The 27,784-nt window shown below is 41.0% G+C and overlaps 1 protein-coding gene across 2 annotated transcripts in view; it reads right to left on the reverse strand.

Moving 5' to 3' along the window:
• Positions 1 to 577: 577 nt before the first annotated feature.
• Positions 578 to 27,784, reverse strand: part of heatr5b (HEAT repeat containing 5B) — a 34,587-nt gene continuing 7,380 nt past the window's right edge. For both annotated transcript variants that reach the window (XM_041789561.1, XM_041789560.1), the window contains exons 9-36: positions 26,018 to 26,173; positions 25,549 to 25,799; positions 25,228 to 25,339; positions 24,992 to 25,144; positions 22,615 to 22,714; positions 20,578 to 20,687; positions 20,324 to 20,487; positions 19,547 to 19,722; positions 18,067 to 18,172; positions 17,553 to 17,743; positions 16,722 to 16,881; positions 16,409 to 16,598; positions 14,844 to 15,013; positions 14,628 to 14,772; positions 14,369 to 14,548; positions 13,742 to 13,993; positions 12,572 to 12,753; positions 12,415 to 12,483; positions 11,961 to 12,140; positions 11,641 to 11,881; positions 10,064 to 10,300; positions 9,746 to 9,873; positions 8,698 to 8,842; positions 7,839 to 8,111; positions 4,409 to 4,633; positions 4,166 to 4,317; positions 2,603 to 2,816; positions 578 to 1,105 (exon numbers count right to left, since the gene is read on the reverse strand). In XM_041789561.1, coding sequence (XP_041645495.1) covers positions 798 to 1,105; positions 2,603 to 2,816; positions 4,166 to 4,317; positions 4,409 to 4,633; positions 7,839 to 8,111; positions 8,698 to 8,842; positions 9,746 to 9,873; positions 10,064 to 10,300; positions 11,641 to 11,881; positions 11,961 to 12,140; positions 12,415 to 12,483; positions 12,572 to 12,753; positions 13,742 to 13,993; positions 14,369 to 14,548; positions 14,628 to 14,772; positions 14,844 to 15,013; positions 16,409 to 16,598; positions 16,722 to 16,881; positions 17,553 to 17,743; positions 18,067 to 18,172; positions 19,547 to 19,722; positions 20,324 to 20,487; positions 20,578 to 20,687; positions 22,615 to 22,714; positions 24,992 to 25,144; positions 25,228 to 25,339; positions 25,549 to 25,799; positions 26,018 to 26,173 — 4,970 coding nt within the window. In that variant the 3' untranslated portion in view covers positions 578 to 797. The remainder of the gene's footprint in view (positions 1,106 to 2,602; positions 2,817 to 4,165; positions 4,318 to 4,408; positions 4,634 to 7,838; positions 8,112 to 8,697; positions 8,843 to 9,745; positions 9,874 to 10,063; positions 10,301 to 11,640; positions 11,882 to 11,960; positions 12,141 to 12,414; positions 12,484 to 12,571; positions 12,754 to 13,741; positions 13,994 to 14,368; positions 14,549 to 14,627; positions 14,773 to 14,843; positions 15,014 to 16,408; positions 16,599 to 16,721; positions 16,882 to 17,552; positions 17,744 to 18,066; positions 18,173 to 19,546; positions 19,723 to 20,323; positions 20,488 to 20,577; positions 20,688 to 22,614; positions 22,715 to 24,991; positions 25,145 to 25,227; positions 25,340 to 25,548; positions 25,800 to 26,017; positions 26,174 to 27,784) is intronic.

Consider the following 27,784-nt stretch of genomic DNA (forward strand, 5'->3'; position numbering starts at 1 on the left):
TGTCTTGTTGCTCTCATTGGCCCATCATAAATGTGACAGAATGTTCGTCCATCACCTTTTGAGAATTTTTTGAAAAGTCCTATCCTCCCCAAAGCTTTCTATAAAAGCTTCCCCAGAAAATGTGAATATGTGACAGTTATTGCACAGTAATCTTCACTTTTTGGAATCAGCCAACAAGCTCTGCAAGTGAGAAAAGTGAAAGATAACCAAGAAAATCTTTGCTCCCAGAGCTTTGTCAATCTCCCTTGTTCCTTGCCCATGACAACTCAAGCAACAGAAAGGAAAGCCAGCATGGGATATCAGAGGAAAAAATGGTGTGACACATTGCACTGCTACAAGCTGCATTGGGAAACCATTAAAATAAGCTGATTTTGTTGCAGACAATCACTCACATTGCATGCTGTCAGGACATGCTGGAAGTCAAGATCTCATGCTTTAAAAAAAAGGAATTTACACATCATAGGAAAACAAAGTTAAATAAATGCATGGATGTATAACTCCTCAGGCCTCTTTAAAATGTCGATTGTGTCCCTTTGAAAATGTGCACAAAGTCTGGAAATGATACATTCAAACATCAAAATATCCAAGTGATTTTAAAGTGATTTTCAAGTGAACATTCAAATGCTTCAATGATATTTACATCACTTCATTCTGACTTGTAGAGGAGTTTCATTCATTAAAAAACAAAGATGATACACAGAATAAATAAATACACCTCAGACGGTAAATAAGCTGTTGTGCGATGAGAGTTGACATGAAACAAGGCTGTGAGTGTGTGCCGAGCATGTTTGGAGCGTTCAGAAGAAGCTTGTTTTTAGTTTGATGGTTGGTGCTGCCTGCACCGTCGGCTGAGCTTGTCTGGCTGCGGCTTTAGCTTTGCTGCTGGCCTGGTTGGCCCGTATAGCAGATTCCAGGCGGATTTTAAGCTCCGGTGCTGCACCAATCACTATTTTGAAGGCGGCTGGATAGAGGGGGCCAATCCGCATTAAGTTCTGGAGAGCGAAATCATGCAGGCCTTTAGAGACCTGGGGTGCTGAGGAGATCGCGTTTTCATCCAGAAGGTAGGAGACGAGGGTTGGAACGAGGAGAGCCAGCAGCTGCACCCCTATTAAACACATAAACAATGAGATATTTAGAGAGATTAGCAACAATAGGGAGATTAATTAGAATGGTTCAGTGGAAAAGGGGCTAAATGAGGCTGAGGCCACAAAACCAGAATAAAATAAAATCTGAAAAAAAACAAAAAACAAAAAAACAGGAGAAAAACTGCACACAAAGGCTCAGTCACAATCCTAAGTTTTAGTCCCACCCCTTATTTATGGGGACTCCCACGACTGTTGAACATAGAGAGAAGGGATAGTGGTCATATCTTCCCTTCTCATTCCTGAAACATCACCATCAGAAGTCTACGACATTTATGTAAACAGAAGCAACGACAACACTGGACATTTCTACTATTTCTACACATTTGGAAAGATCTGGTTCAAAGCCAGCAAGGCTGGGCCAGTTCTGAACCAGATATGGGCCAAAAATTAACTTGGTTTCCATTTATCTGGACCTGCTCTGGTCCAAAACTGTTACAGAACCATCATATGACTCCACACCAGATTAGGCCCGCTGTGCAAAAAGACACCGGGGTGGACCTGTTTTCCTCATTTAACTCAAAAGTTGGAGTACATCCACCTCATGTCTGGTCCAGTCACATTTTGCTCTCTGGGTCTCCTCTGACTGCTCAATCTGGCCAGGTGGCCAGCTCTTAGAAGAGTCCTGGTTGTGCCAGACTGAGAATTCTGGAGGCCAATGTGCTCTTGGGAACCTTCAGAGAAGCAGCAATGTGTTTGTAGCCTTCCTGAAATCTGCACCTTGCAATGATCCTGTCTCTGAGCTTTGCAGCTCCTTTGACCTCCTTGAGTTTTGCTCTGATATCATTGTCATCTGTGAGGCCTTCTACAGAGAGGTGTGAGCCTTTCCAAATCATGTCCTATCAGTTTAATTTACCACAGGTGGACTCCAATCAAGGTGTAGAAACTTCTCAGCAAAGATTGAGAGAAATGGGAGGAACCTGAGCAAATTTTCTAGTGTTTTTGCAAAGGATCCGAATACTTGCATCAGGCTGCAATACAACAAAATTGAAAAGTGAAGAGGGTCTGAATTCTTTCTGAATGCACTGTATACACAGTTAACAGGGTGGGGTGGACTCAAATAGAATGGAGACAGGCTCTGGTAGAATTGGGTTAGAATGTTTGGGCCCTATCTGAGCTCTACCATGTCCTCTAGCATGTCGCCTGAGTAATTCACCCCCATCCCTCCCTACGTTGTTATAATTCTGATAAAAATGAAACAATACTGTCACCTGTTTCAGCACCACAAAAATAGAAGTCCTTGGCACCAAAACTGTGTATAGTGTGCAAGTATAAAACAGAGAGTAAACCAGTGCAGAGAATTCAGATTTAGCCTTCAGTGCATTAACGCTCAGATCTTTGCCTGTACACATCCAGAGACTGTGAGATAAATACGTTACGAGACCTTGAGTAATGGAGCTGAACTCTTTAATGGAACAAATCTGATTCTTTACAGGTCCATTAGGCAGACGAGTACTCACGGTTCTGCTCTTCCCCCATGCCGACCAGATTCTCCAGGACCCTGATGCCCTCCTGAACGGCCTGCAGCTCGGCGCTGTTCCCGGGCCGACAGCGCTCCACTGCCTTCAGCTTCTCCACCATGAAAGGAGCCAGAGCGTGGATGTAAGGGGTGGAGAGGGCACGGCTCGAGTGCTGAAACACTGACAACAGCAGCTGGTAGCACCTCGCCTGGACCTGTGCGGAGAAGAGACACGTAAACTACATCTTCAAAAATCACAAACTAAGGTTAAAAACGTTCAAAAAAGCAGAAAATTGATCAAAAGTGGCAGAAAATTTGAATAAACAGCTGGACAGAATTGTGAAAATGGGTTAAAAAGTCACAAAAAGGGGCATAAATGGGTGGGATATGGTGAAAAGCGGTTAAAAAGTGGATTTTTTTTATTTAAACGTATCAATAATTGAATAAAAGTTGCAAAAATGGGTAAAAAAAAAGGAGCAAAATTGGATAGAAGTGGCTAAAAAGTTGCAAAAGATTGACAGATATAATAGTAAAAATGTGTTTAAAAATTGGTTGGTTTATGAATGGCAGAAATTTATTAAAAATAAGAAAAATTGTTTTTAAAAGGCAAAAGTGGACAAAATAATTCAGCAAAATGTGGTAAAACTGGGAAAATTATTTGAAAATTGCAAAAAATTGCAAAAATTGACAGATTAAGTAGTAAATTGGTTGAAAAGTAGCTAAAGAAGGTGAAAGGCAAAACGTAGCAAAATGGGTGGGATATGTTGATAAAGCGGTTGAAAAGTTGCAAAAATGAGTTAAAAAGTAGCCATCATGGACTAAAGGTAACAAATATGGGAGAAAATAACCAGAATTGGGTTAAAGAGTTAAAAATGGGCCAAAAAGTAGCAAAATGGGTTAAAGGTGGCGAGAAAGGTGACATTAAGAAGTAAAATGTGTTAAAAGTGCAGCAAAAATGGGTTTTGAAATCACAAAAAGATGAAAAAAATGTGTGGGAAATGGTGAAAAGCAGCTAAAAATGGGCAGAAATTGGTTAAAAGCCACAACAATGGGGTGAAATTGGCAAAAAAGGGAAATCAAGCAACAATATGGGTTAAAAGTGACAAAAAGTTGGACAGATTTAGACGTAAAATGGGTAAAAAAGTGACAAAAATTGGTTAAAAAATTGCAAACAAATGACAAAATGGATCGGAGAGGCAAGAATGTACCAGATTAATTGTGCCGAAAAGTTGCAAAAATTGACAGACAAGGTAGTAAAATAGGTTAAAAAGTGGCAATAATGGGTTACAAGTGAAAAGAGCTGCAAAAATAAGCAGAAGAAGTGGTCAAAAGCGGTTAAAAAGTGGAAACACTTAACACCCAATAACAGCTTGACACACTTTTCAACTACTTGGGCCAAAATGAGGTAGCTGTTAGCCAGGATGCTAGCACCAGTGCTTCTGATCAAATACATGCATTGATAGTATCAATAATCCCAACTGGGGAGGATTCCTTCTCTGGGATTTGCAGGAGCCCAGCAAACTCTCTGGGCAGGCCGGCCTACAGGATTCAGGATGAAGCTCACCGTTGGATCACTGGAGTTGAGAGCGTTCCTGAAGCGTTCCATGCAGCCCTTCTGCAGGACCGTCACTCCCACAAGTTCACTGCTGGCAGACAGCAGGAAGAGAGTGACAGCTGTCAGCATGCTGACCTCATCCATGTCAGGCCGGGTCTCGTCTACAGAGATACACAAACAAGCACGCACACAGTCGATAAATAATGATGAGATATTTGTTTTTGTCTCGTCTGTGTTTGTGTGTGCACCAACCTGGCTGTGAGTGCTCCAGAACAGACGCCAGGCTGCTCCTCACCAGGTCGGTCCACTGCGTCTGCATGCTTTCCGCACGTGCCAGCGGAGACGTGATGATTGTCTTGATGCCCTGCAGGGCGGCTGAGACGGGCGCAGGCACCGAGCCGTCGTTGGTCTTTACTGCAGTTTCTCTCAGGACTCCTGTGATCAGGAAGAGTACGGTGGGGAGGATGGTCATGCTTCCTGCAGAGAGCAAAGAGGACAGGTGCGAACGGAAGTGTAAATATGAAAATGTGGAAAGATGAGAATTTTTGCATTTGTTCAGTGACTGTTTCTGTGTTTCAAATACGTAGACCAGACGTGGCCATCAGACAGGCCAAGTGGATCGGACTCCACTTAGTTGCCCCACCTCTTTTTGTGTTCTTAGTAAGGGATGGAAATAAAGTAAGCATGGATGCTGAAAACCATGTCTGTTCTTTTAGGATATCTGCCAACGGATTAACCTGCAGCCCTTTATGTCGCTCCAGAATAGTGGCTCTCATCTGGTGGGTCGAGACCCAAAGGTTGTGGAGTGGGTTATAAATGTGTGCCTGGAAAGAAAAAAATGTGGCAAAAAGTCCAAGATGTATGGAAACTATACAGCCATACATTTAATTTTTTTCAGTTTTGCAGAAAAAAGATTGGGGGTTTCCTCGAAATCTCAACTTATTCATCTCATAAACTTAGGATCTAGGCTATAACAGCCAGGAATTTTTCATTAATTTTGTCTTTTTCATCTTTTGTATTCAATTTTAGTTTAATTTTTGTTAGCTTTGGTATTTACTAGTTGGTTTAGTTTAGTTTTAAATTCTGAGACGCTGCATTTTAGTATAGTTTTTATTGGTTTCAGTCTTTTCCACTAATACAGGATCTTTTTCAGGGGAGGGACCTAACAAGAACAGAAAAAGGAAACATCAAAAACAATCAGTAAACAATAATTAAAAAACAAAAATCCAAACAGGCTACCCCTCCCTCCTTGTTTTTGCTCAGTTCAGTGATAAGAGCTGAGAAACGGCTCTTCATTTCGTACCTTTTTGGATTATTAAATGTCGATTACATAATGTCAAAAATAGAAGAAAAGGAAACTAACACTTGCAACGGGCTTGTTTGGCACATCTTTGCCTGATCGCTTTATTTTCTTATTATTGTTTCCACTGAAAGGATGCTGGCAAATGAGGGAGAAAAGCTGTTAAAGGGGCTCAGCAAGCCTTTAGTTTAAAACTCTGGTCTCCTTTCATACGACTAGACGTGTAGTTCCGCAGGACTAAAGGCCTTTGCACACTGTGTCCTTTTTTTTTCCGTCCAAATTTTTCTCACCCTAAAAAGGAAAATGGAGCTCATGTTGTTCTAACCACGTTTGCACACTGATGGCAAAACTTTCATCTGTCATATTTTTTTTGGAACAGGTTTGATTTATGTGAAATTTTGCATCAGTCTAAAGTCATTTAAATGGGTGATTCATGATTTAAAACAATGCTTCCTCCTCGCTCGCTCACCCCCACCGGAACCCTCCTCTCTCTCCCTCTCTCTTGCACCAAAACCTCACTTTAAACACCTAAGTTTGCTCATTTATTATGTGGATATCACCCATAAAAATATAACAGATAGAAGGGTGATTGATGATTCAGATCCACACCTGTCGCTTTATTCTTTCTCGCTCACCCACCCCTGCCCAACCCCTCCCCTCTCTCTCTCCCTCTCTCGCACTGAAACCTCACTTCAAACACTGTAGTTTGCCAGTGTATCGTGTGGATATCAGCCATGGAAATATAACAGATAAAGGCATACGTTTGTAGCCTACTCACAGGTCACAACAGAGACAGAATCATAAAGTTTCCCTCCATCTCTCTAACTTAGCTAAGCACTATGACGCATGAGCACGTGCTGTCTGAAGCTCTTCGTCGGGATGGATCCAGCGGGAATTTAAAGGAGTGACAGAGCCACAGGCTCGCTGTATGAAACAATTTCCCACATTCTATGAATTTTTGCAGTCAAGGCAAATAAAAACACATCGGAGTGTGCAAGGTCCGAGTGCGTGACGTTTTTTCGAAGTATGGATCTGAAAAAAACACATCCAAAAATAACAGACCCAGTGTGTAAAGACCTTCAGTCATTTGTGATATTGTTTGCATTCATACCAGCAGACTGATTAACCTCTGGTAAAGAAATCATTTTAGTAAAGCTTGGGGATCCTACTTAATGTTTGTAGAAATTTTCTGATGGTAATGGCAGTTCACAGGTCCATTTAGAGCAGTGGTTCTCAACTGGTGGGTCGGGACCCAAAAGTGGGTCACAAAGCTGTTTCTAGTGGGTCACAGTCAGTGTCTGGGAAAAAAATGGTAGCGAATGGTCTGAGTAGTACTGCCGTTCTTAATGGGCATGCATCCATAAATGTTACTCTACTGTGTTTCATCGTAATAATGGGTAAATACAGGTGTTGGTTCAATATTTCAACTAGTTTGTCTCCTGTTCTTGCAAAAACAACTTTGCTTGTCTTTTTTTCTTTTTTTTTTAAATTTTGAGTCCTGCTTTGTCAGTGAAGAAACTGGTGGGTCCCAAGGCTAGACCAGTTGAGAACCACAGAGAGCAATAACATACTAACTTCCCTCTGTCCCCATTCATTCCTAACCAATCTTGTTCACAAACCTGTAACATTTTATCCACAAATATGACCAATAAGGGGAAGAAGACTGAGACATAATCAGTAATCAAATGCAGATTCCAGTGTTGTATGGTATCATTCTTCACAACAGAAAACTGCACATTGAAAGTCATGCTCACAAGTAATTCTGCCAACAAATGTTGCTCTATGTTTTGCTGTTGCACCAAAATATACTGCATATTAGAACCTTCAATTTCCCTCTGGATTAGTAAAGTATCTATCCAGAAGTTGAACTATACACAGCAGGATTATTTTCCTACATTTCATGTTTTTGCACCATAGAAAGAACTGTGCAGTAAAAACCGAGGATAACTGTGGATAAAATGTTGATGCATTCTAAATAAAACTGCACTTATGCAGAACACATTGCACTTTGTCAGCTTTAAGTCCTATAGTAAAATAATATATATAAAAAAAATACATCTTCTGTGCAGGAAGAGGGCTGTGATGTTTGAGTAGAAATATGAATCATGCAAAGCCAGTGTGCTAAAACTGAGATCATGTGCAGTTACATGCTTATTGCACTTTAAATCACCTCCTATCATCACAATACAACAAGAAACCCTCCATGTCAGAGAGTTTAAATGTTAAATTTACCATGATCATGCACAAACATGAACAATAAAGGGCAACCAGGCTGATACATAAAACATACACAGAACAGAGACTCTCCATCAATATGTAATACCGTTTGCTTTTGTGCGTCTGTTTTTGCGTGTGTTTGTGTCAGTTTGCCTCGGGCCTCACCAGCAGGAGAGCAGAGCGAGGGCAGCTCCGCCAGGATGGAAACTGTGTTCGCCACGAGCCGTGCGCTCTCCTCGGGCAGCCGCTGAGGCCTGAGCGGCACATGGCTGGGCGACTCCTTCACACGTGTGTTGAGCTGCGGTAGGTGACGGACCAGGATGAACACGAGCAGCTCCAGGGCAGCAAAGACCAGAGACTTCCCCGGGACGAGCTCGCCTGTGTCTCCTCCTTCGCCGAGGCTGAGCTGAGCATCTTTGTCGCCTTCTTCCTCTTTGTCTAAACACAGAATCAGTCTGTTACATCACATAGTCACCGCATTATCTCAACTAATTAACCACAAATACGAAACCTGAATGCCATGAAGTGAACTGATATGAATGGTCTTTAGAGCCAACAGAAGCTGAAATCCACACTAGCCTTCTCACTCTGTAACATACTTGGTTTGAAAGCACCATATTAGCCAGAATGGCAGAGTGTTTTATCCTTTAAACATCTGAATATTTTGGGATTGTCTTATATTCAACGCATAGCTTTGAAACGCAAAAGACATATGGAACTGATTCACCCTTGTGAAAGAGATCCTGATCTCAATGGGTTTTTATCTGGTTAAATAAAGGTTAAATAAAATCTGTATAGAAAGGGCACTGCTTTATGACTGAGGCCAACGGGGGGAGACATTATGATCATCCAGACCAAAGCTGTGTAAAGGTCAGTTTAGTTAACTTGGATGGATGGATGGATGGATGGGTGGATGGGTGGATGGGTGGATGGATAGATGGATGGGAATTTGAATGAGTTTTAATATGAACCAAAGCAATGAAGCCTTTTAATGTTATGTAATCTGTGGTGTGTTGTTGCTGACCCTTGCTGGTCCTCTGTCTCTGCAGATGATCCTGTGCAGCTCTGATGGTCTCCTGGACCACAGCGGTGACTTGCAGCTGGACGGCAGGAGGATCTCTGGTCAGCAGCAGCCTGTGCAGCACGTTCAGGAGCTCAACTGCCAGCATCTGTGACAGAAAAGGATATTTTAATGAGTACCAGCACGGAACACTGACTGGTATTTAACATATCTATCTTTAGTGGCTCAAGTGTTGATCATATAAGAAAAGAAAATGGGCAAATTTGTGAAGATTTTCCTCCTACAGGTGCATCTCAATGAAATAGAATATCATCAAAAAGTTGATTTATTTCAGCATTTCAATTTAAAAAGTAAAACTTTTATATTCTAAAGATTCATTCCACACAGACTGATATATTTCTAGTGTTTATTTCTTTTCATCTTAATTATTATGGCTAATTGGGTTTAGTTGTAATGGGCTCAAGAACACTTAAGACAACCTTTGACAGTTAACACAGTGTATCACTGCATCTACAAATCGAAGTCAAGACTCTACTATGTGTCAACAACATCAAGAAGCCTCCCCCACTTCTATTGGCCTGAGTCCACATTTCAAATTGTTTTTGGAAAAAATGGCTGTCGAGTTCTCCTCGTGAGGAAAAGGACCATCCAGATTGTAAGTTACTTATACATCTGTAAGGGTAGCATGGCTCTTGAGAGGTACATACAGGGTTTGGAAAAATATATGCTTCCACACAAGCGTCTTTTTTTAAAGATGTCCCAGTTTATTTCAGAGAGAAAATGCCAACACACATTTTGCACAAATTACAACAGCATGGCTTCACAGTACAAATGGGCAGGGCTTAGACTGGCCTGAACGCAGTCCAGACTTGTCTCCTTTTGAAAATGTACGCCACATTATAAAGTGCAAAATACAAAAACATGCACATGTTGCAGGCATCCAATTTGGAATGCGGAAAATCAGTTTTCAACGGAATATAGTTTTATATCAGTATCTTTTACTCTATCTGTCTCACTTACATAACTCCCTCTCTCTGACTCATGTCCTTACCTGGTCCTTTGCAATGTGGGATTTGGCACATGGAGACTCGAGCAGAGTGAAGAGGGCCTGCAGGCAGGACATCACATGTTCGATGGGCTCCTCAGGCCGTGGGAAGCAAAGAAACTCGATACTGACACCTGAGAGACACAACAAAGAAAAGCGTTAAAGGTGTGTTTGTGATGTTCTCCTTTTTTCTATGAAGCACAGCCCTTTCAACAGAGGTCGATCTTAGACTGTTAGAAAAAATACACTTTCCTTTTCTGAACAGTCAGGGTATTTGTGATGACTCCTTACACATAGTACAAGTTCTGGTAAAGGTAATAATACCAAGCATGAGATGCATCCTGTCTTCCACCGACTCCTCAAAGCTCTTTGTGGTTAATGGGCCTCCCTGAGTTGGTGCAGGGCTCTTCGAGGCTGCTGATAGAGCCTCTTCTTTCTCCTCTCCAGCTCCAAACCCAGTACTGCTCAGCCACAGAGCCACCGCGTGCAGGACGGGAGCCCATGAGCTGCGGTAGTGGAGCCTTGCGGTGTCAATAGTCTCTGGAGTATAAAACGCTCCACCTAGATACACGGACACAAAACAATAAAACCTGATTTTACATCAGTGCTTTGAAATTTGTTTGTAAAAGTTTACAAATGCAAAAGATTAGAGTCAAATCTAACCAACAGGTACACAATTGCTATACCGCTTATCCTGTTGGGGGTTGCAGGGGTGCTGTCATTGAGCGAAAGGCGGGGAACACCCTGGACTGGTCACCAGTCAATCGCAGGGCTGACATATAGAGACAGACAACCAGGCACGCTCACACTCACACCTACGGGCAATTTACAGTCACCAATTCACCTAACAAGCATGTTTTTGGTGGTGGGAGGAAGCCGGAGAACCCGGAGAGAACCCATGCATGCAAGGGGAGAAACTCAATCACAGCAGGGGCCGGATTCTGAACTTGGGTCTAACCTGAGGGCCTAAGAGGGTCCATATTTAACCATAAAACCTTATTTTCACCAGAAATGAATTATGGGGGTTAAAAAACTTGGCACTGATGATATATGATTTTAAGATTAAAAAGTGAACATGATAAGTTAAAAACTCAAAATCTGAGATAAAAAGTCTAACTTATAGGTTTTGAAGGTAAAAACATGACATTTAAAGTCAAAATAATGTTTTTAAAGGCAAAATATGAGATAGAATATTGAAACCATCAGTGAAAAACTGAGATAAAATTAAAAATCATAATTTTTAACAGTCAAAATATAGGTAAACATCGAAATCATGAGTTTCAAATGTCAAAATATGAAATAATATTAAAAATCCTGCATTTTTAAGGTAAAAAAAATGAGATAAAATTTAAAGTTAGAGTTGAAAAAGGTCAAAACATCAGATAAAAGTCGAAATCATGATTTTAAAAGGTCTAAATAGGATTTAAAATTTAAAATAATTAATCTAAAAGGTTAAAATATGAGACAAAAAGTCACTTATGAAATGTGAAGGTTAATATATGAAATGAAAAGTCAAAACCATAACTTTTAGTCATAACTGTGAGATGCAAAATTGAAAGTATAGAGAAAACACTAATTTCTTCCACACGCTCCTGACATTTGATCAAATTATTTTTACTGTTTATTTCTTCTCATTTTTATGACTCAACAAGTATATTATGAATCATCCAGGTCAAGTTTACATTTTTATTTTGGAGGAAATCTACAGACCTCATACTGGTGGGCCAGTTCTAATAAAAATATCATGATCTGGTGGGCCGGGTATAACTGCACCACAGGCCCCGGGCCTTGAGTTTGACACCCGTGATATAGATTAAAATAAACCAGGAGAAGTGTGAAATCCAAGGAAAACAACATTTCTGGTTTATATTCTGAATTGAGCAACTCTATCTGTCTCTTACCGTCAGCCGGAAGCTGACTGGAGAACTCAGCAGGAAGAGTGAGCAGGGCGTAGTCTCTCAGCATGGCGAGCCATAGGCGGCTCAATGAGGGCAGCTCAGGCTGTACCAGAGTGATGAGGCTGTCAGGGGGGAGCACATCGGCGCCCAGATCATCCTCATCCTCGTCTTCATCTCCACTCCGGGCAGGTTTGGCGGGCTTGGACTCTGCCTCTTTTTTGATCTTCATGGCTACTACATACACCTGAAGAAGAGAGTGGACGAATCAGCATTATGGTTTTCTTTAGCAGGAAACAAAATCAGAGCGTGCCCATCAGTCTCACCTCGGCCCACGCTTTCAGCACGGCCAGTTTCTCCATGGTGGTGGCGCTCTCGCTGTACAGCTGACTGGATGAGCCTTTCCCAGCCTGAACCTTGTCCAGCGATGACACAAGCAGATTGTGGACTCGCCGCAGGTCATTCAGGTCACTGACCACACCGCTGCCAATCCATGTACTGCAAACCTGCAGTCACAAAGTCATAAAAGGTCAGACTAACAGACCCTTTCAGCCTCTGTGCCCTTCTGGCAAAAACAATGAAGGTTGATTGACCATTAAAGAAGGTGAAGGTGTCAAAGGACGGGCATTATTAGAACAATCAGACATGTTAGGGCTGTAGACAGAGCAGACAGCATGTCCACACTCCAATAAAAGATGTGATAACTGCTGATTTTCAATACTCAATAATCATAATCATAAATAGTTTACATCAGAGCTAGACATTAGTGGGTAGTCCTACCTGGCAGGCCTTGGCTGTGATGTCGGACGGTGTATCGGGAGAAAATGCAGGTCTGAGAGCAGCCCCCACCTAAACACAAACACAAACATGACTGATTTGAGTGTTCACTTCTGCTTGGTGCAACTGTTAAATCTGAATTTTGCAGAACTTTTCTCACATTGGCCTGGTACTGTTCCAGGATAACGTGACCTGGGAACTCAGGCTCGGGTACTGATGCAAACTTCTTAATGATGTCCTCCAGCGCCTGCAGGCCCGCCATCCTCAGCTGGTTACTGTGGTCTGTGGCCGCCATGAAAGCCATGCGGATGAGGTCAGACAAGTGGAGCACCAAAAGATCACCTGGTTAGATACAGAAACAAAAACAAGGGCTGTGAGGAACTGATGCGGTTAGTACAAATCAGGACATATTTGTTAAGTTATTTTTTCATAATGGCTTTAACATCAACAGGAAGATATAACTGCTGTCTGATTCAAGGTTTCTGTCCTCTTTAACCACCTCTGTTTCAGTGAGAATAAAATGATGTTAGACACAATAGAAAGTTTTAAACTTTTGGTGTGTGAAAGGAGAGCCAACCCAAATCTGTGTGCAGACTTACATTTTATGAATTTTTTAAAAATTACTTTAATTTCAGCATAAATCTCACCAAATTACCATGTTTCTATTTTACATTTAACTAATTTTATGAATATATTTTCATTTAAAGGAGTAAAATATATAATTTGTAAAAAATATCAAAAAATATTCGTAGTTTTTTTAAGGCATCTGGCGATGCCCCTCTCAGTGTTTGGGACCCCCACATTGAGAACCACCGGGCTAAACCACCATGGTAAGTGACTCTTATCCCAAAACCTGGTCGGTACCAGCTGTCAGAGTTGCATCTTAAAAATCAGAAGTAAGAAATCATCAAATAAATAAATAAAGGAAAGAAAAGACAAAGGAAGACTCTATGACGTTCTCACAGTAACACAGTGTTTGTTCTTTGTTACCTTCCTCCTCTGCATTTAACAGCATACCTTTCAAAGGTAAATACACACAAACATCCACTGATAATAATCACAGAATTTAGTCAGGCTGTCTCTCTATATAGCAGCGGCATCACTGCTCTGTGTTATTTCTGTCTAGTGCCTCTTCATTTTGGATAAATTTTTATAAATATCACTCATAGTGGACAAAAACTCCCACTTTTGCTTACTCATCCTGAGTTTTTCTTTATATAAGAGAGACTGAAGGAGTTATTTTCTGCAGCTTACACATGAAATACCTGCAGGTTGTAAAAAGAGACCAAAAAAAGCTCCATTACTGGTCAGCGTGCATTTGCAACGGTACCTTTGGGGTTTTTGGCCTGTGCAGAGCGTGCAGCTGCCAGGTCAAAGTGTGCTTTGTCGTTCTCACACAGCAGGATGATGCGACACAAGCAGTCTGCGGCGAATACACGTGTCACCCAGCGCGGCGCCACAGAGGGCTTGGACTTGTCGTCCTCACCCAGACCTGTGAACATGGTGTCGTCGTCCATCTCGTCTTTTTTCTCCGAGTCCTCCTCGTCTCTTTCCACCTCGAATACAACGGCTCCGCCTACGTCTGAAAGAGGAAAAGCATTCATTCATGACACAAGGATTTCATTTGAAAGATCATATTCTAAAATACAGAAAAAATACAGACAACAATGAGAAATGTCTTGAGGTGAAGTCGTTGCTGGCATGTATAAAAAGCTTTTAAATACTGATACATGGTAGTGTCATGGAATGGTCTTGAATTCATTAACTTAACTGGCCTGTATTTAAAAATAAAGGATCAGCATTTAACTTTCCTGTGCAGACAAACCCTCAGTTGTGTTGGACGTGTTTAAACAGAGTTCATATGTTAAAACAGATTTTCACTGACATCTGTTGTAGCTTTATTTCCTAATAGACGGATAATAACTGTCTCTTATACCCTCTTGTTTCGTTGATTTACCTGTAGTTGCTGCCAGGACATCCTTGCAGAGTTTCAGCCAATGAGAGAGCTTCTCCACAGCCAGAGATGACAGCATGTGGCCCAGTGTATCGTGGATATCGGAGCACAGCTTCCTGTCGGTCTCTCGGTCCAACATACCGAATAGAACTCCCTCTAAACCGGTCTCCGTGATGTTCAGATCTAAACATGGGCCAGATAAACATGTTAAGGAAAACTGATTTAACACAACGACGCTGTGATTTTGATGGTTTGGACTCACTGATTGTCGTGTCTTTGCTGTCTCCCGCTCTCTTCGCCAGGCTCATGGCGTACTCGCAGACCTCTGCGGCCTCTCTTTGAGCGAGCTGTCTCAGGCACGCCACAGCTGCACGGCGCAGCAGCAGGTGAGAGCTGCAGAGGTGCACCTGTGGAGATTTCACAGCATTAAGATCAAGACACACTATGACTCCAGCGCTTGATGTTTGAGAGTTCTTACACAGAGACATGGCACCAGGCTGGAGAGGTTGACATGGCGAGGAGCGAACATGTGCAGCTGCTGCAAACACGAGATGGCAGCTGCCTGCACGAGGGAGTCTGAGTGGTCCTGCATTATCGCACAGCCGACCAGGCACGACGAGCGGATGGTGGAGATAGTGGCTCCATTTCCTGGCAAACCAAACAGCATTGATAAAAAGGGCAGACGAGAAGAAAGAGCTTCTGAATGTGTGGTTCAGTTACAGCACAGGTGTCAAACTCAAGGCCTCGAGGCCAAATCTGGCCCGTGGTGCAGTTATACCGGGCCCACCAGATCATATAATATTTTTATTAGAACTGGCCAACCAGTATGAGGTCCGCAGATTTCCTCCAGTATAAAAATGTTAACTTAACCTTGATGATTTATAATATCCTTGTTGAGTCATAAAAATTAGAAAAAGCAAACAGTAAAAAATAATTTGATAAAAAATCAGGAAGGTGGGAAAGAAACTTGTGTTTTCTCTATATTTCAATTTTGCATCTCACAGTTATGACTAAAAGTTATGGTTTTGACTTTTCATTTGATATTTTAACCTTTTAGATTAATAATTTTAAATTTTAAATCCTATTTAGACATTTTAAAGTCATGATTTTAACTTTTATCTCATGTTTTGACCTTTTTCAACTCCTAACTTTAACCTTTATCTCATATTTTACCTAAAAAAAGCACAGGATTTTTAAATTTTATCTCAGTTTTTTGACCTTTTAAAATCATGATTTTGACTTTTATTTCACGTTTCAACCTGTTTCAACTCCTAACTTTAATTTTCATTTATTTATTTTATTTATTTAACCTTTATTTTACCAGGCTAGCCCCACTGAAATCAAAGACCTCTTTTTCAAGGGGGACCTGGCCAAAAATGGCAGCAATGCAGTTTCAAAATCAAACACACTCAAGCTCATACAGTAAATAATAAACAACAGGTATATTGATAATAAGACGTCAGCTAAAACATTGGCATAGAGACAGTTTGATTTCATCTAATTTTTTTACCTTAAAAATGCAGGATTTTTAATTCTATCTCAGTTTTCGATGTTCTAAAATCAGGATTTTGACTCTCATCTCATGTTTTGACATTTTTCAACTTCTAACTTTCATTTTTATCTCTTTTTTTTACATTAAAAACCCATGATTTTTTTTAATATTTTGACATTTGAAACTCATGATTCGATGTTTACCTCATATTTTGACTGTTAAAAATTATGATTTTGAATTTTATCTCTGTTTTTGACTTTTAAAATTCATGGTGTCGATATTCTATCTCATATTTTGCCTTTTCAAAACATTATTTTAACTTTAAATGTCATGTTTTTACCTTTTAAACTTATAAGTTTGAGTTTTTATTTTTTTATCTCCAGAATCCAGCCCCTGCTGTGATTGAGTTTGACACCACTGAGTTACAGGAAGGGTCTAACTACTTATTCTCTATTGCACATGCTCCAAGTGCAATATGGCACAGGTGGGGTGGAGTTTTTGGCTTCATTTTTGAGTGACAGGAGTAACAGAAAGGTGTCTGATTCAGTTACCTTGTAATTCTGGTCCCACTGTGGTGATGAGAGCTCCCAGACAGCGGCCCAAACACTGGTGCACCTCAGTATGAGATGGGGGAACGGTTAGGAGCAGAGTCAGGACCAGAGACAGAGTCGGCTCCACGTAGCCTCGGTACATCGGACCGCTGGAATCCACGATCAGAGCCAGAGAGTGCAGAGCCCACGTCTGAGGAGAAACGGACAGAGAGTTTCTGAATTTTGTAAAGCAGAAAGGATTAGGCAGAGCTCTGTGTTTTTAGAAGAAACAGTCAGATTTTGCCTCTTCTAGGCTCAGTATTATTCACCGTACCTGGACCTCATGAGAGGATCCATCCTGAGCCAGAGCCAACAGGATGCTGACGCTGGTCTTCAAGTGCTGGCCTGAGCCGATTCCTCCAACGTACCGATGCAGACAGCCAAGAGCGAGCGAATGACCCGTCCTTGATACCACATCTCGGGCTGATTTCAGCCTGGAGGAGAGATGTGGATTACACAATTAAAGACATGGAGAAGGAGAGGTAAGACAGAGAGACTATGAAGAAAATCAAAGATGAAGGCATCATTCTCACTAAAGGCATTTTTGAGATTCATCTGTACATTAATTTCTTAGTATGGTGTTAGTAAGACCAAGTAAACCTTAAGATATTGTCACACTTGCTCAGAATTCTTCAGAATATCCAAAATTAGCTGCATGTGTAAACACAAACGGACCAAATTTTACCCCCAACTTCATCCAGCCAGCAATCTAGTAGAATTTTCATGTGGGAAATATCACAGTGAGCAAGTGCAAAGGGCGATGGCCCTTATACCATGCAACCAAGGCATGGCTGGAGCCGGACTATTTCCTGTTTGCAAGTATGTTCTTTTCCACACATTGGTTGATACTGTGTATGAACCAAATTACTTGAAGCATTCATATAAAGGCAAAAATAACCCTGTTATTAACATGTAAGACTATTCCGGATTTCTGCAGCACCCTAAAATCATCAGAGAAAGCTTCATGTTCTAAACGACGCAACTAAGGAGGATTTTAGGGGCTAGCTGTCCTGAAATTTTCCATAAATTTTCAGGAGTGCATGTGCGAAAACAGAGTAAAGAAAGACACAAAAACCCACGGATAATATGAGAGTGACATTCTTACTTGTCGAAGCTGGTCTGTGCCATCCTGGCGATGAAGGTGGCCTCTCCCACCACCTGAGCCATCCTGCCCAGAGCTTCTCCAGCAGCACAGCGGAGGATGGGATTTGGATTGTCCAACGCTCCCATCACCAGAGCCAGAGCCGACTTACGCACTTCCTCAGGACCCAGAGTGCTCTTGTTCTCTGCCAAACCCTTCAGTCGGGAGGAAAGGAAGATTATTTCTCATTGATTTCCAAATTAATGAAACTCATTATCAAGGTGAGCTAAAGCCAAGGCCTTTGCATGTGTAAAATTGTTCTTACTATCATCATTTATGGTTTATTTGTTAGGGACACATATAAAATACAGAAAGAAACTGAGAACAGCCATCCCATGTGTGTATCAGTGTTTATTTATTTGCAACACCCGTCCCTTGGAAGGCTTTTATGGGAGTTGAGCTGGGTAAAAATGACATGTGTTGGATCCTAGCTCCTGAAGAGAACCATGAAAACCCTTCATGAAGTCTATTTTCTTACCTTGAGGGCGCTCAGCACGGCGGTGAAAATGTTCAGTTGGACGGCCTGCTGTCGAACTCCTTTAGCCTGTTTTATACACTCAGCAAAATGGTCTAACATCTGCAGCCTAAAAAACAATAAAAACAAAGTCAATGTAAAGCTTGTAACAATGCAACAAAAGAAAATAAATACAGAAATACAGTAAGGGCTGGTTTTGCCAAGCCAATGTCACACCATGCTAAGCCTGCTTTTGACACGCAAAGTCTAGTTTGTTTAACCAGTGCTGAGTTACTCATCGTGTGGCTCTTCTGTGATGATTTGTGGCTCTTTCATGTCTTATTTTGAAATATTAATCTCCCAGAAAACCTTAAAAAAAGGAAACTCTGGCCTCAGAAATTATCCATTGTAAATCACATTAATCATTAATTGTCAACCTCTATTTTTGGTCTCTTTATTTCCATTGTCGTTTTTTGCAATTTTTGACAATTTTTCAATTTTTACCACTCCTGCTTTTTGCTATTGCCACTTTTACCCTTTAGGCCACTTTCCCCTAGTTTTCCTCATTTAGGCTGCTGTTTGCCCATGTCTCTCAATCAGTCAGCTGATCGCTTCTGAAAATAAATTAAAGAAAATAAATTTGAGAAAAACTGTGACAGAAATTGGTGAGGAGTGACAAAAACACGAGTTACAGGTGGTAAATTAAGTCCCTTTATCATCTCACTAAAATCTAAGTGTCAGCATTAGTGTCTGTTAGAGACAGAGAGCAGAAGAGAGAAAGGACGATGGTCATTAAGTCCCAACCAGCTGATTTTTCCCCTTCATCTCAGTAAATAAGTGCTGCATGCTGTCTGATATTTGCTCTTAAACTACAAAAGTTATCCCGTAAATAGTTAGCGTTATGAAGTAAAACAAACAACGATTGGAGGTTATTTTGTTGGCTATGTGATGCTAAAGAGTTACTGCGCCATCACAACAGAAATTAAAGGATTAAAAGCAGGCGTTTGCTGATTGTCTTTTAGCCAGCTGTTATTTTAGTACTTAATGAAAATAATTAGAGATTCTTAAAGCTTGTTATGTTCATTTCAAAGATCATTTACACTACAAGGATGCAATGAGGAGCATGTCACAGATTAAAACAATTTTAACAAAGTGAAGGTTTGCTCTCTCTCTTGTTCTTTTAACAACAAACTGATTGGTCGGTGTAATTTTGATCCACTAAGTTTTTCTTTGGTTGACGACAGGCCATTTAAACCCCTTCAAAGGTTTACAAATACCCCCAAAAGAAAAATCAAGGGGCGATTTCACCCTGCATTAAAAAAAGTTATTTTAAGGCCCTGAGTTTAGACGGCTGATCTTCATTATAATCTGGACAGTTGCAGTCATGTTGCAATGAGAGAGCAGCCCGAGGGAGACTTGGAAAGGGGACAGTCGAAATTTTGGCACAGTGTGAAGAGAAAACGGGCCTAGTGTTCAATTCTTTAAAAACATTAAAACTGCTCACCTGTGTTTGAAGGAAACATGAGGGAAAACGACACCAAACAGAGCGACTGAGGCATCAATGACGGATACACCCAGAGGAAGGGGCCCGGGGATGGCCTCTCCTACAGGGACACGTAGGTAGATGGAGGAGGGGTCGTGTTCAAGAGCGCCGCTGCCGGACGCGCTGTTTGGCTGCAGCTGTTTGAAAATAGTCACAGATAAAGAGGAAAAAAACATTAATATTAATAACAATGGTTTTTATTAGTAGGTGCCATTCATAGCACTCAAGGTCTCAAAGGCAAAGTTTAAAAAAAGGTCCATAAATAAGAAATAATAATCAAATAATATATAAATGAACACTGCATAAACACATTGATAAAGTATTAAGTTGGCTGACCAGTAGGAAAAACAATCAGACTGAAAATGAGAGTTTAAAATGAGGGTTTGACACAGATTTGAAAATGGAAAGTTGATGATATGGATGTCAAGAGGGAGGGAGTTCCAGAGGCTGGCTGTCGGATTTTGCTAAGGTGGATTTACTGCTAATAAGAACAGTCGTGAAGCTTGCATGCTTTCTCATGTCAGTTTGGCCCCTTTAATAGACTAATAAATAAATCTAAAAAGGAGAATAATCGTTTTATCCTCCAGCATTCTTTCAAAATTAAACTGTCTTTTGCGACTTTGTTTGGAAATAAATGAGGAAATCACTTCCACATGGTTGGAGCTCTTGAGGTTGGAGAAATGCATTGAAAATGAATGTTTAATTTCTAATTGGAGATGTATTTGATGACTTTTTCACCTGATCCTCGATAGATTTGTGATCCGTCTCCTGCAGCCATGAACCCATGAGCACGCTGTCGTCGTAGTGGCAGAGAGAGCGTAGCAGGGACGTGGTCGTGTTGGCGGAGTTGTCAGTCAGCGTGAATTCTGCCACCAGTTCCCTCAGGAGGGCGTTGAAGCTGCCTGTAGGGGGATCATTTCTACTTTTAAAACCACTGCTTTAAAGTTCCTAACATCCCTTCAAAGTAAAGTTATCAGAAAAGACTGCTTTACCTTCGTAGGTCTTAGGCGGCAGCAGAGCTAGGATGTCATACAGTCTGAGTCTCACCATCGCTGCACTCGCTTTCAGGTGAGCACCGTGGACTTTAATGATGGCAGGGACACTGAGAGACAAATCAAACAACACAATTATCAGATATTAACCACAGAACTAGAAAAGAATGGTCCCTTTTGTAGTTTTCCAATCACTCAAATGAGCTTTTGCTCTACATGTACTACTCATTCTGATGTTAGCAGGTGTTACATTATGCTCCCAGCTGCCAATCAGGACTAGCAACATTCACATGCATGCACATGCTATGCTATAAGGGGTGAGCTGGGGTTCAGTTTCTTTCCCAAAGACACTTCATCATGTAGAACAGCGGTACTCAACCCTGCTCAACCAAAGACCGAAACTGTTGAAAAATTTCTTTGCAAGAGCCACAATCTAAGTGGTGAAAAGTGGCGAAAAATGGGTTGAAATGGCAATGAAAATAAGTGACAGAAAGGGTCAAAAAGCTGCAAAAAATGGGCAAAAAAAGAAGGGAAAAAGGCAAATGGAGAAAACTGGGTGAAAAGTGGCAAAATGGGTTACAGTGACATGAAAAATAAGTGAGAGGCAGCAATAAAGTGTCAAAAAGCGTCAAAAAATGAGGAAAAAGGGGGAAATAGGCATACAATGGAGAAAACTGTGTGGAAAGTGGCAAAAAATGGTCAAAAAGCTGCAAAAAAGTGGCAAAAAATGAGGAAAAAAAAGGGGCAAATAGGCACAAAATGGAGAAAACTGGGTGAAAAGTGGCAAATATGGTTAAGAAGCTACAAAAAAGTGGCAAAAAATGAGAAAAAAGGGGCAAATAGGCATACAATGTAGAAAACTGGTTGAAAAGTGACAAAAATGGGTGCAAAGTCACAAAGAATTAGTTACAGGTGGCCAAAAAGCTGCAAAAAAGGAGTGAAAAGTGACTAAAAATTGGCAAAAAAAAAGCTGTAAAAAGGTGGGAAAAATTGGCATTTAATGGAAAAAGGCAGCTTAGATGGGCAAAAAATTGCAAAGAAGCAGGATAAAAGTGGCTAAAAGTGATGAAAATGGCAAAAATGGGATAAAAGTAGCAGGAATGGATTGAAGTTGCAAAAAAACATTAAAAAAAGAGACAAAAATTGCAAAATAAAGGTTGACAATTAAGTTTGACCATTAAAATCCACTGTATAAGTGTGGGAAACAAACTGATTAATGTGATGATTAATGGGTCATTTCTAAGGTCAAAGGTTCCATTTTTAAGATTTTCTAGGTAAATATATTTCAAATTAAGACATAAAAGAGCCACAAATCACCACAAAAGAGCCGCATGTGGCTCAAGAGCCACCTGTTGAGTATTCCTGCTGTAGAATATCAGGGTTACAATCAAACCAGCCTCATTTTTAACTGAAGAGGACACACTCTTCTACTGAGGGTTAAAAGATGTTCTTACGATATTGGTAAGGATATAGAGATGCTTAATCTATAAAATGAATGAGCTGTATATATCAAATTTCAAAGATATTGCAACAAGGCAAAATGATCTGTCAGCAGAAGATCACATGAAAAGCCCCCTGCAATCTAGAAGCCCTTGGCCTACATATGACTGTGGTAAAACCACAGCAAGAGAGAAAGAACTTATAACTTCCTTTCGCTTGTGTTCTTTTTGCCATTCTTTTTGATGCCTAATATTCACGCTAGAATGTTGTGTTTTTGTAGTGAGGGCCGTTAGTTGCCATGTGGTAGGGCAGTGGTTCTCAATTGGTGCGGCAAGGCCGAGGCAAGTCTAGGTGTGCATTGAGAATTTGTTCAATGTTATTGCTAAAGCTATACAACTAACTGAGCATAGTACTGAGTGTTACTTCTGGTAGGCAACTGTGTCAGGCTCTGCCATTTCATCTGAGATCAGCTGATCTCATGCAATGCGCCCGTGCGTGGTACTACTAGAACTACCAACAGAAATCAGAACACTTGTGAAATGTCATCACCCTCCTGGAGGAGCATTTGCTGGATCTGTAAATGGAGAAGAAACTCACTGAGACATCATGGTCATGGCACATTCAATGGGCGTCATCAGTCTACGGATCACATCCTCTGTCAGCAGCTCGGGACAGTGGGCCACGAAGCTCCTCATGGCTACAGAAGGAGATACAGGAGTTTAAGTCAGAGTACTTCTGGGAAGTTTGACCAAGCTCCTGCAGCTAGCAGGTATTCTGTCAAGTGCATATAGACACAGAAGATTTTTTTTTCTGTATTTTTGGTGCATTAAAATTTACAGAGTTACAACTTCAATAAAAGTGCACGACATTACTTCTGCTGTCAAAAAGAATACAGAAAAAAAATCAAGGATCTACGAGTGATCAGAATAATTTCTGCTTAAACACAAATTATACCGGCATTTAGCCAACCACTGTTAAGTCAAATAAAGACATTCTGAAAACTTCACACTGCAACAGTAAACAGCTTCACACCAGAAGAGTGTGATGTTGGTTTGCACAATGTGGCTAACACTAGCAGTGCTTTCAATCCTCTTTCCTGTGCTGAATATCACCCCTCAATGCTTCAGTAATTTTTGAGTATAACCGGACACTGCCTCTGGACAACTTTATTCACATTTTCTACATCTAAATGTTGCTAAACCACTGCTGTTGCTATGAGATGCTATCGGTGCTAACAGTTAGTGGTTGCACACATCAGGTTAAAGAGCACTACAAGGGTGCTAGTAGCAGGTGGCTGCATTACTGATTAGACTGAGCGTTTAAAACAGGGGTGTCAAACTCAAGGCCCGGGGGCCAAATCCGGCCCGTGGTACAATCGTACCCGGCCCGCAAGTTCATATCATATTTTAACTATAACTGGCCCACCGGTACTCCAGTATAAACATGAAAACTGAACCTTGATGATAAAAAATACCATTTAGTCATCAAATTTAGAGTCAGGAGTAAAAACAATTAGATAAAATTAATTTGTGTTTTCATATCCACTTTTCAATTTTGCATCTTCAATTACAACTTAAACTTAGTATTTAGAATTCTTATTTCATATTTTGTCCTTTTCAACAAATAAATTTGGCCTTTTATCTCATATTGTGACCTTTTAAGACATGATATTGATTTCTTTCCCTCATATTTTTTGACCTTTTAAACTCACAATTTTTTATTTCATCTCATATTTTACATTTTAAAATTACAATTATTATTTTTATCCCATATTTTGACCTTTTAAACTCATGACTCTTAATTTTATCTCATATTTAGCCTTTAAAGTAACGCTTTTAAATTTTACCTCACATTTTGCCCTTAAAAAACTCATGATGTTTTATTTTATCTCATATTTGACCTTTAAAACTCATGCTTTTGAATTTTCTTCATATTTTGACCTGTAAATCACAACTTTTTATTTCATATTGTCATATTTCACCGTTTAAATTCACAGTTGTGAGTTTTGTCTCATATTTTGTTCTTTTAAATTCATGATTTTAACTTTCAGTCTCATATTTCTGCTTGTATATTATTTTTTTGTATTCTATTTTTCTTATAATTTTGTGTTTTGACCTTTTGAACTAATAAGTTAGCCTTTTTACTTCAGATTTTGAGCCTTTAAACTTATCAATTTGGCTTTTTTTAATCCAAAAATCCTTTATCATCAGAGCTAAGTTGTTTTTTTACTTCCCATAATTCATCACTGGTGAAAATGAGGTTGACATCTTTTGGTTAAATGTTGATCCTGGTCAGCCCTCAGGTTAGATCTCAATGTAGATTCTGGCCCCCACTGGGATTGAGTCTGACACCACTGGTTTGAAAGTAAATAGTTAGCCAACTACAAAGGGATCCGATTTTATTTAACCGGCTAATCTTGCAGCCCTAGGATCTACATCTAAATGAATGTTTTATAAATCATGTGCATTTTTAGTTTAAGTGCATAGTATTTAGATTCCACAGCTAGAGGGCTCTCAGTCTAAACAATAACAAGATATAGCATTGAGAGTAGCTGTGAATCATAGGAGAGATTGCTGCAAGTCCACCCCCACACCCCCTGATGAAAAAGAAATCCTACTGGACCATAAACAAGATAAACGGAGGGAACTTGGGCAACAGAACTTGCAGCCAGTGTCAGAGAATAATGTCAGAGAATGTCAGAGAATAATGCTGGGATATTACAATACAGCAACAACAGCAACAGCAACAGCAGCTTCAAGTAGCATATCACATGTGGTGTTTCCACAGGCACAGTAAGCATGCCCTGACTGCCATGGAGGACAAAACACACCCAGCTGCAACTTTGAGAATCAAGGAAAATCAATGACAGAGCTGCACAGATCGATCAGGGAAGAATAAGATGTGACGTAAGGTCGGGATATAAGTCTATGTCAGCGTTTATTTAGCTGCAGATGAGAAGAAAAAAGTTTTTTACCACACAGAGCTCCAGCTCGACCCTCCAACGTGACCTGCCAGGTGAATGAGTCTCCTCTGGCCTTCTCTGCCTCCAGCTCCTTCTGTGAGCGAGGGAACACGTTCCTCCACAGCAGCAGCATCTTGGGAAGGTGATAGCGTACGAGAGAGGGGCCTGGAAGAGCGCGCAATGAGAGAAAGTGAGCGGCAGGCGAGGCAGTGATAAACAGAGATAGATGAGAGATGTCTGAGACTCACCGAGAGTCATGAGGGCACCCAGCAGCAGCCATCCAGCCTGCGTACGCTGCAGAGACAATCGACTGTTCTGAGCCGCCGTCCGCAGAAGGTCCTCAGCTATACTCACCACCAGCTACAAGAAAACACAATCAGTACGTTTACATGCAGTCAGTAAAAGTGGAATTATTGTGTCAGTCTGACTGAAACTGGATTCTTAAAATGCATGCCAGTCTGAACGAAATTTTACTGAATCAAAGTTGAACGCACACAGCTAGAGAATCCAGAAATGCTTAAAAGTGCACGTGTAAAAATGGCTCATAATTGATGAGGCGGTGATGCTACCTTGCCCTTGGAGTGAGGGATACCCAGTGGACACTGGTGCACTCCTCCCAGCAGAGCGGCCATGGCGAAGCTGTACCCGCTCACAGCCTCGGGTGAACTCTTCAGGTTGTTGATTCTCTCTGCACAGCGATCCAGCAGCGGGGTCAGCTGATAGGGTAGTGCAACGGCTACACAGCGCAGGCACCATGCTGCTGCCAAACGGGCCGCCATGCTTGGGTGCAGCAGGACGGAGGTCACAGTTTCCAGAAGTCCTGAGAAAAGGGCATGAAAATGTTATAAGTATGGATCAATTCACTGTAAATACATTCATAACAAATGCACAGGGACTTTATGAAGTGAATACTTTCTGTAGGAGACATCAACATGGGACACAAAACCTTATGCTAGCTTATTTTCTAGTATTGCCTTACTGTGATAAGCCAAACCATGGCATCCCATGCTGCCCTGCCCATAATATTGAGCTCCTGACCTATAGATGGCTCCTGGATGAGCGGTGAAGCTGTGGCACTCAGACTCTGCACCAGACTGCCGAGCTCCTTCAGAGCACACACCATCACATGCTGACTGGCTGAGACGTCTGCGGCCCCAGCCTTGTTCTCCCCGCTGATGTCATTCACAACAGCCTCTGGAACAGGAAAATAACTTTTGTCAGCAACATTAACCTAAATATTGTGGGTAAAAATTATCAAATATCCTTAAAATTCTGAAAACAATCTTAAAACTATCAGCTCAAGACTGTTTTTCAATTTTTATCAGTGTATTTATAATTACATGCAAACAGAATAATAACTAAACTTCCTGACCACATCAAAAATACACAAAGGGCCTGATTCACTTCAAATGGACTGCAGCCATGAATTCTCTGATTTATGGTCTTATAAAAAAAAAACACATGTTGTTTTAAAGATATTTGGACAAAAACACACCCATGAAGTTGCCATGTTTTGTGCTGTTTCATGTCAGTGAGACACAAAACAGCACTAACAAAGTCACTAGGACAACTGGTGACTCTAAATTGGCTGTAGGTGTGAGTGGGTGTTGTTTGTCCCTGTATGTCTGCCGTGTGACTGACTGGTGACCTGTCCAGGGTGTGCCTCGTCCCTCTCCAAGACAGCTGGGATAGGCTAAAGCCCCCCCAACCTAAAGGAATGCCCTAAGGGGTGTAGAAAATTGATAAAATATTGTACACCCCAAAATTTACTGCTGGTTGATTCAGAGAAAAGGTCCTTTATCGATCACAAGATTTGACCAGTTGGACAAACTCTGATCATTGTAGGAGTCTTACACAAAAAGGAGTAAAGGGAAAAAAACATCTGCAACAGTACTGACTATCAGCTTAGCAGCTATTTCAATTATCAATATCAGCATTGGCCCTGATCTTTACACTGCTCAATCTTTAAAAAGAAATGTAAAGAACTGTTTTGAAGCTTTTCTTGGTGGCTTCTTTCCTGAGTGGCTTCAGCAAGGCCAGCTGGCTCCATGGCTGCCCGTTGAGCTCCTGTTGTGTGTTTTATTTTTTTGAGGCAGTGCAGGCCTGCAACAATGTGTGTTTTGCCATCTATCAGGTCATATTTAACTGTATTTGTGTGTTTTGGGAATTAGATGGTGCCTTTTTAACTGATTTGCTCAGGTTTAGTAACCTGGCAAAGCAGATAGATTCGCCCATTTCCGTGTTTCTCACTGGTGAATCCATCTTGCAAAGCTCCCATCTGAACAGTGTGGGCCCGGTTAGAAAGTGACAGGACCAATCAGGGACAAGGGGCAGTACTTTCGGGTGCGGCAGAGTCATGACGTACGCAAGCAGCAAGGAGAGGCCGATGCAAGTATTTGGAAGATATTAGCGTGGATACTGCTAAAGCGCCAGTTTTATCAGAACTTGACGACATTTCTTTGTTAAAAGAAGAACAAAGAACAGCGGTGAGTTGTTTACTTTTCAACAACAACAAAAGTCATGTATTGACATGTCTTCAGTTGCCACGGTTCATGTTTTACAGTTCTACATGGAGTCTACTCCTCGATAGCGGCGCCGTCACGTGCTTTGTTGCTCTGATTGGTCCGTAAAGATGTGACAGACAGAACATTCATCCAATCCCCCTCTGAGTTTTTTTTCCAAAGGCTCTGCCCTTTCCCAAACACTGTCTGTGAGTGGTTTACCAGATGGATGTGTGAAACAAATCTATCTGGCATACCAGGTTACAGGTTAAGCATCAGGCACAAAAATCCTTCAGTGAATCAG

Source organism: Cheilinus undulatus, linkage group 6 (assembly GCF_018320785.1).
Source record: "Cheilinus undulatus linkage group 6, ASM1832078v1, whole genome shotgun sequence".
Lineage (NCBI taxonomy): Eukaryota > Metazoa > Chordata > Actinopteri > Labriformes > Labridae > Cheilinus > Cheilinus undulatus.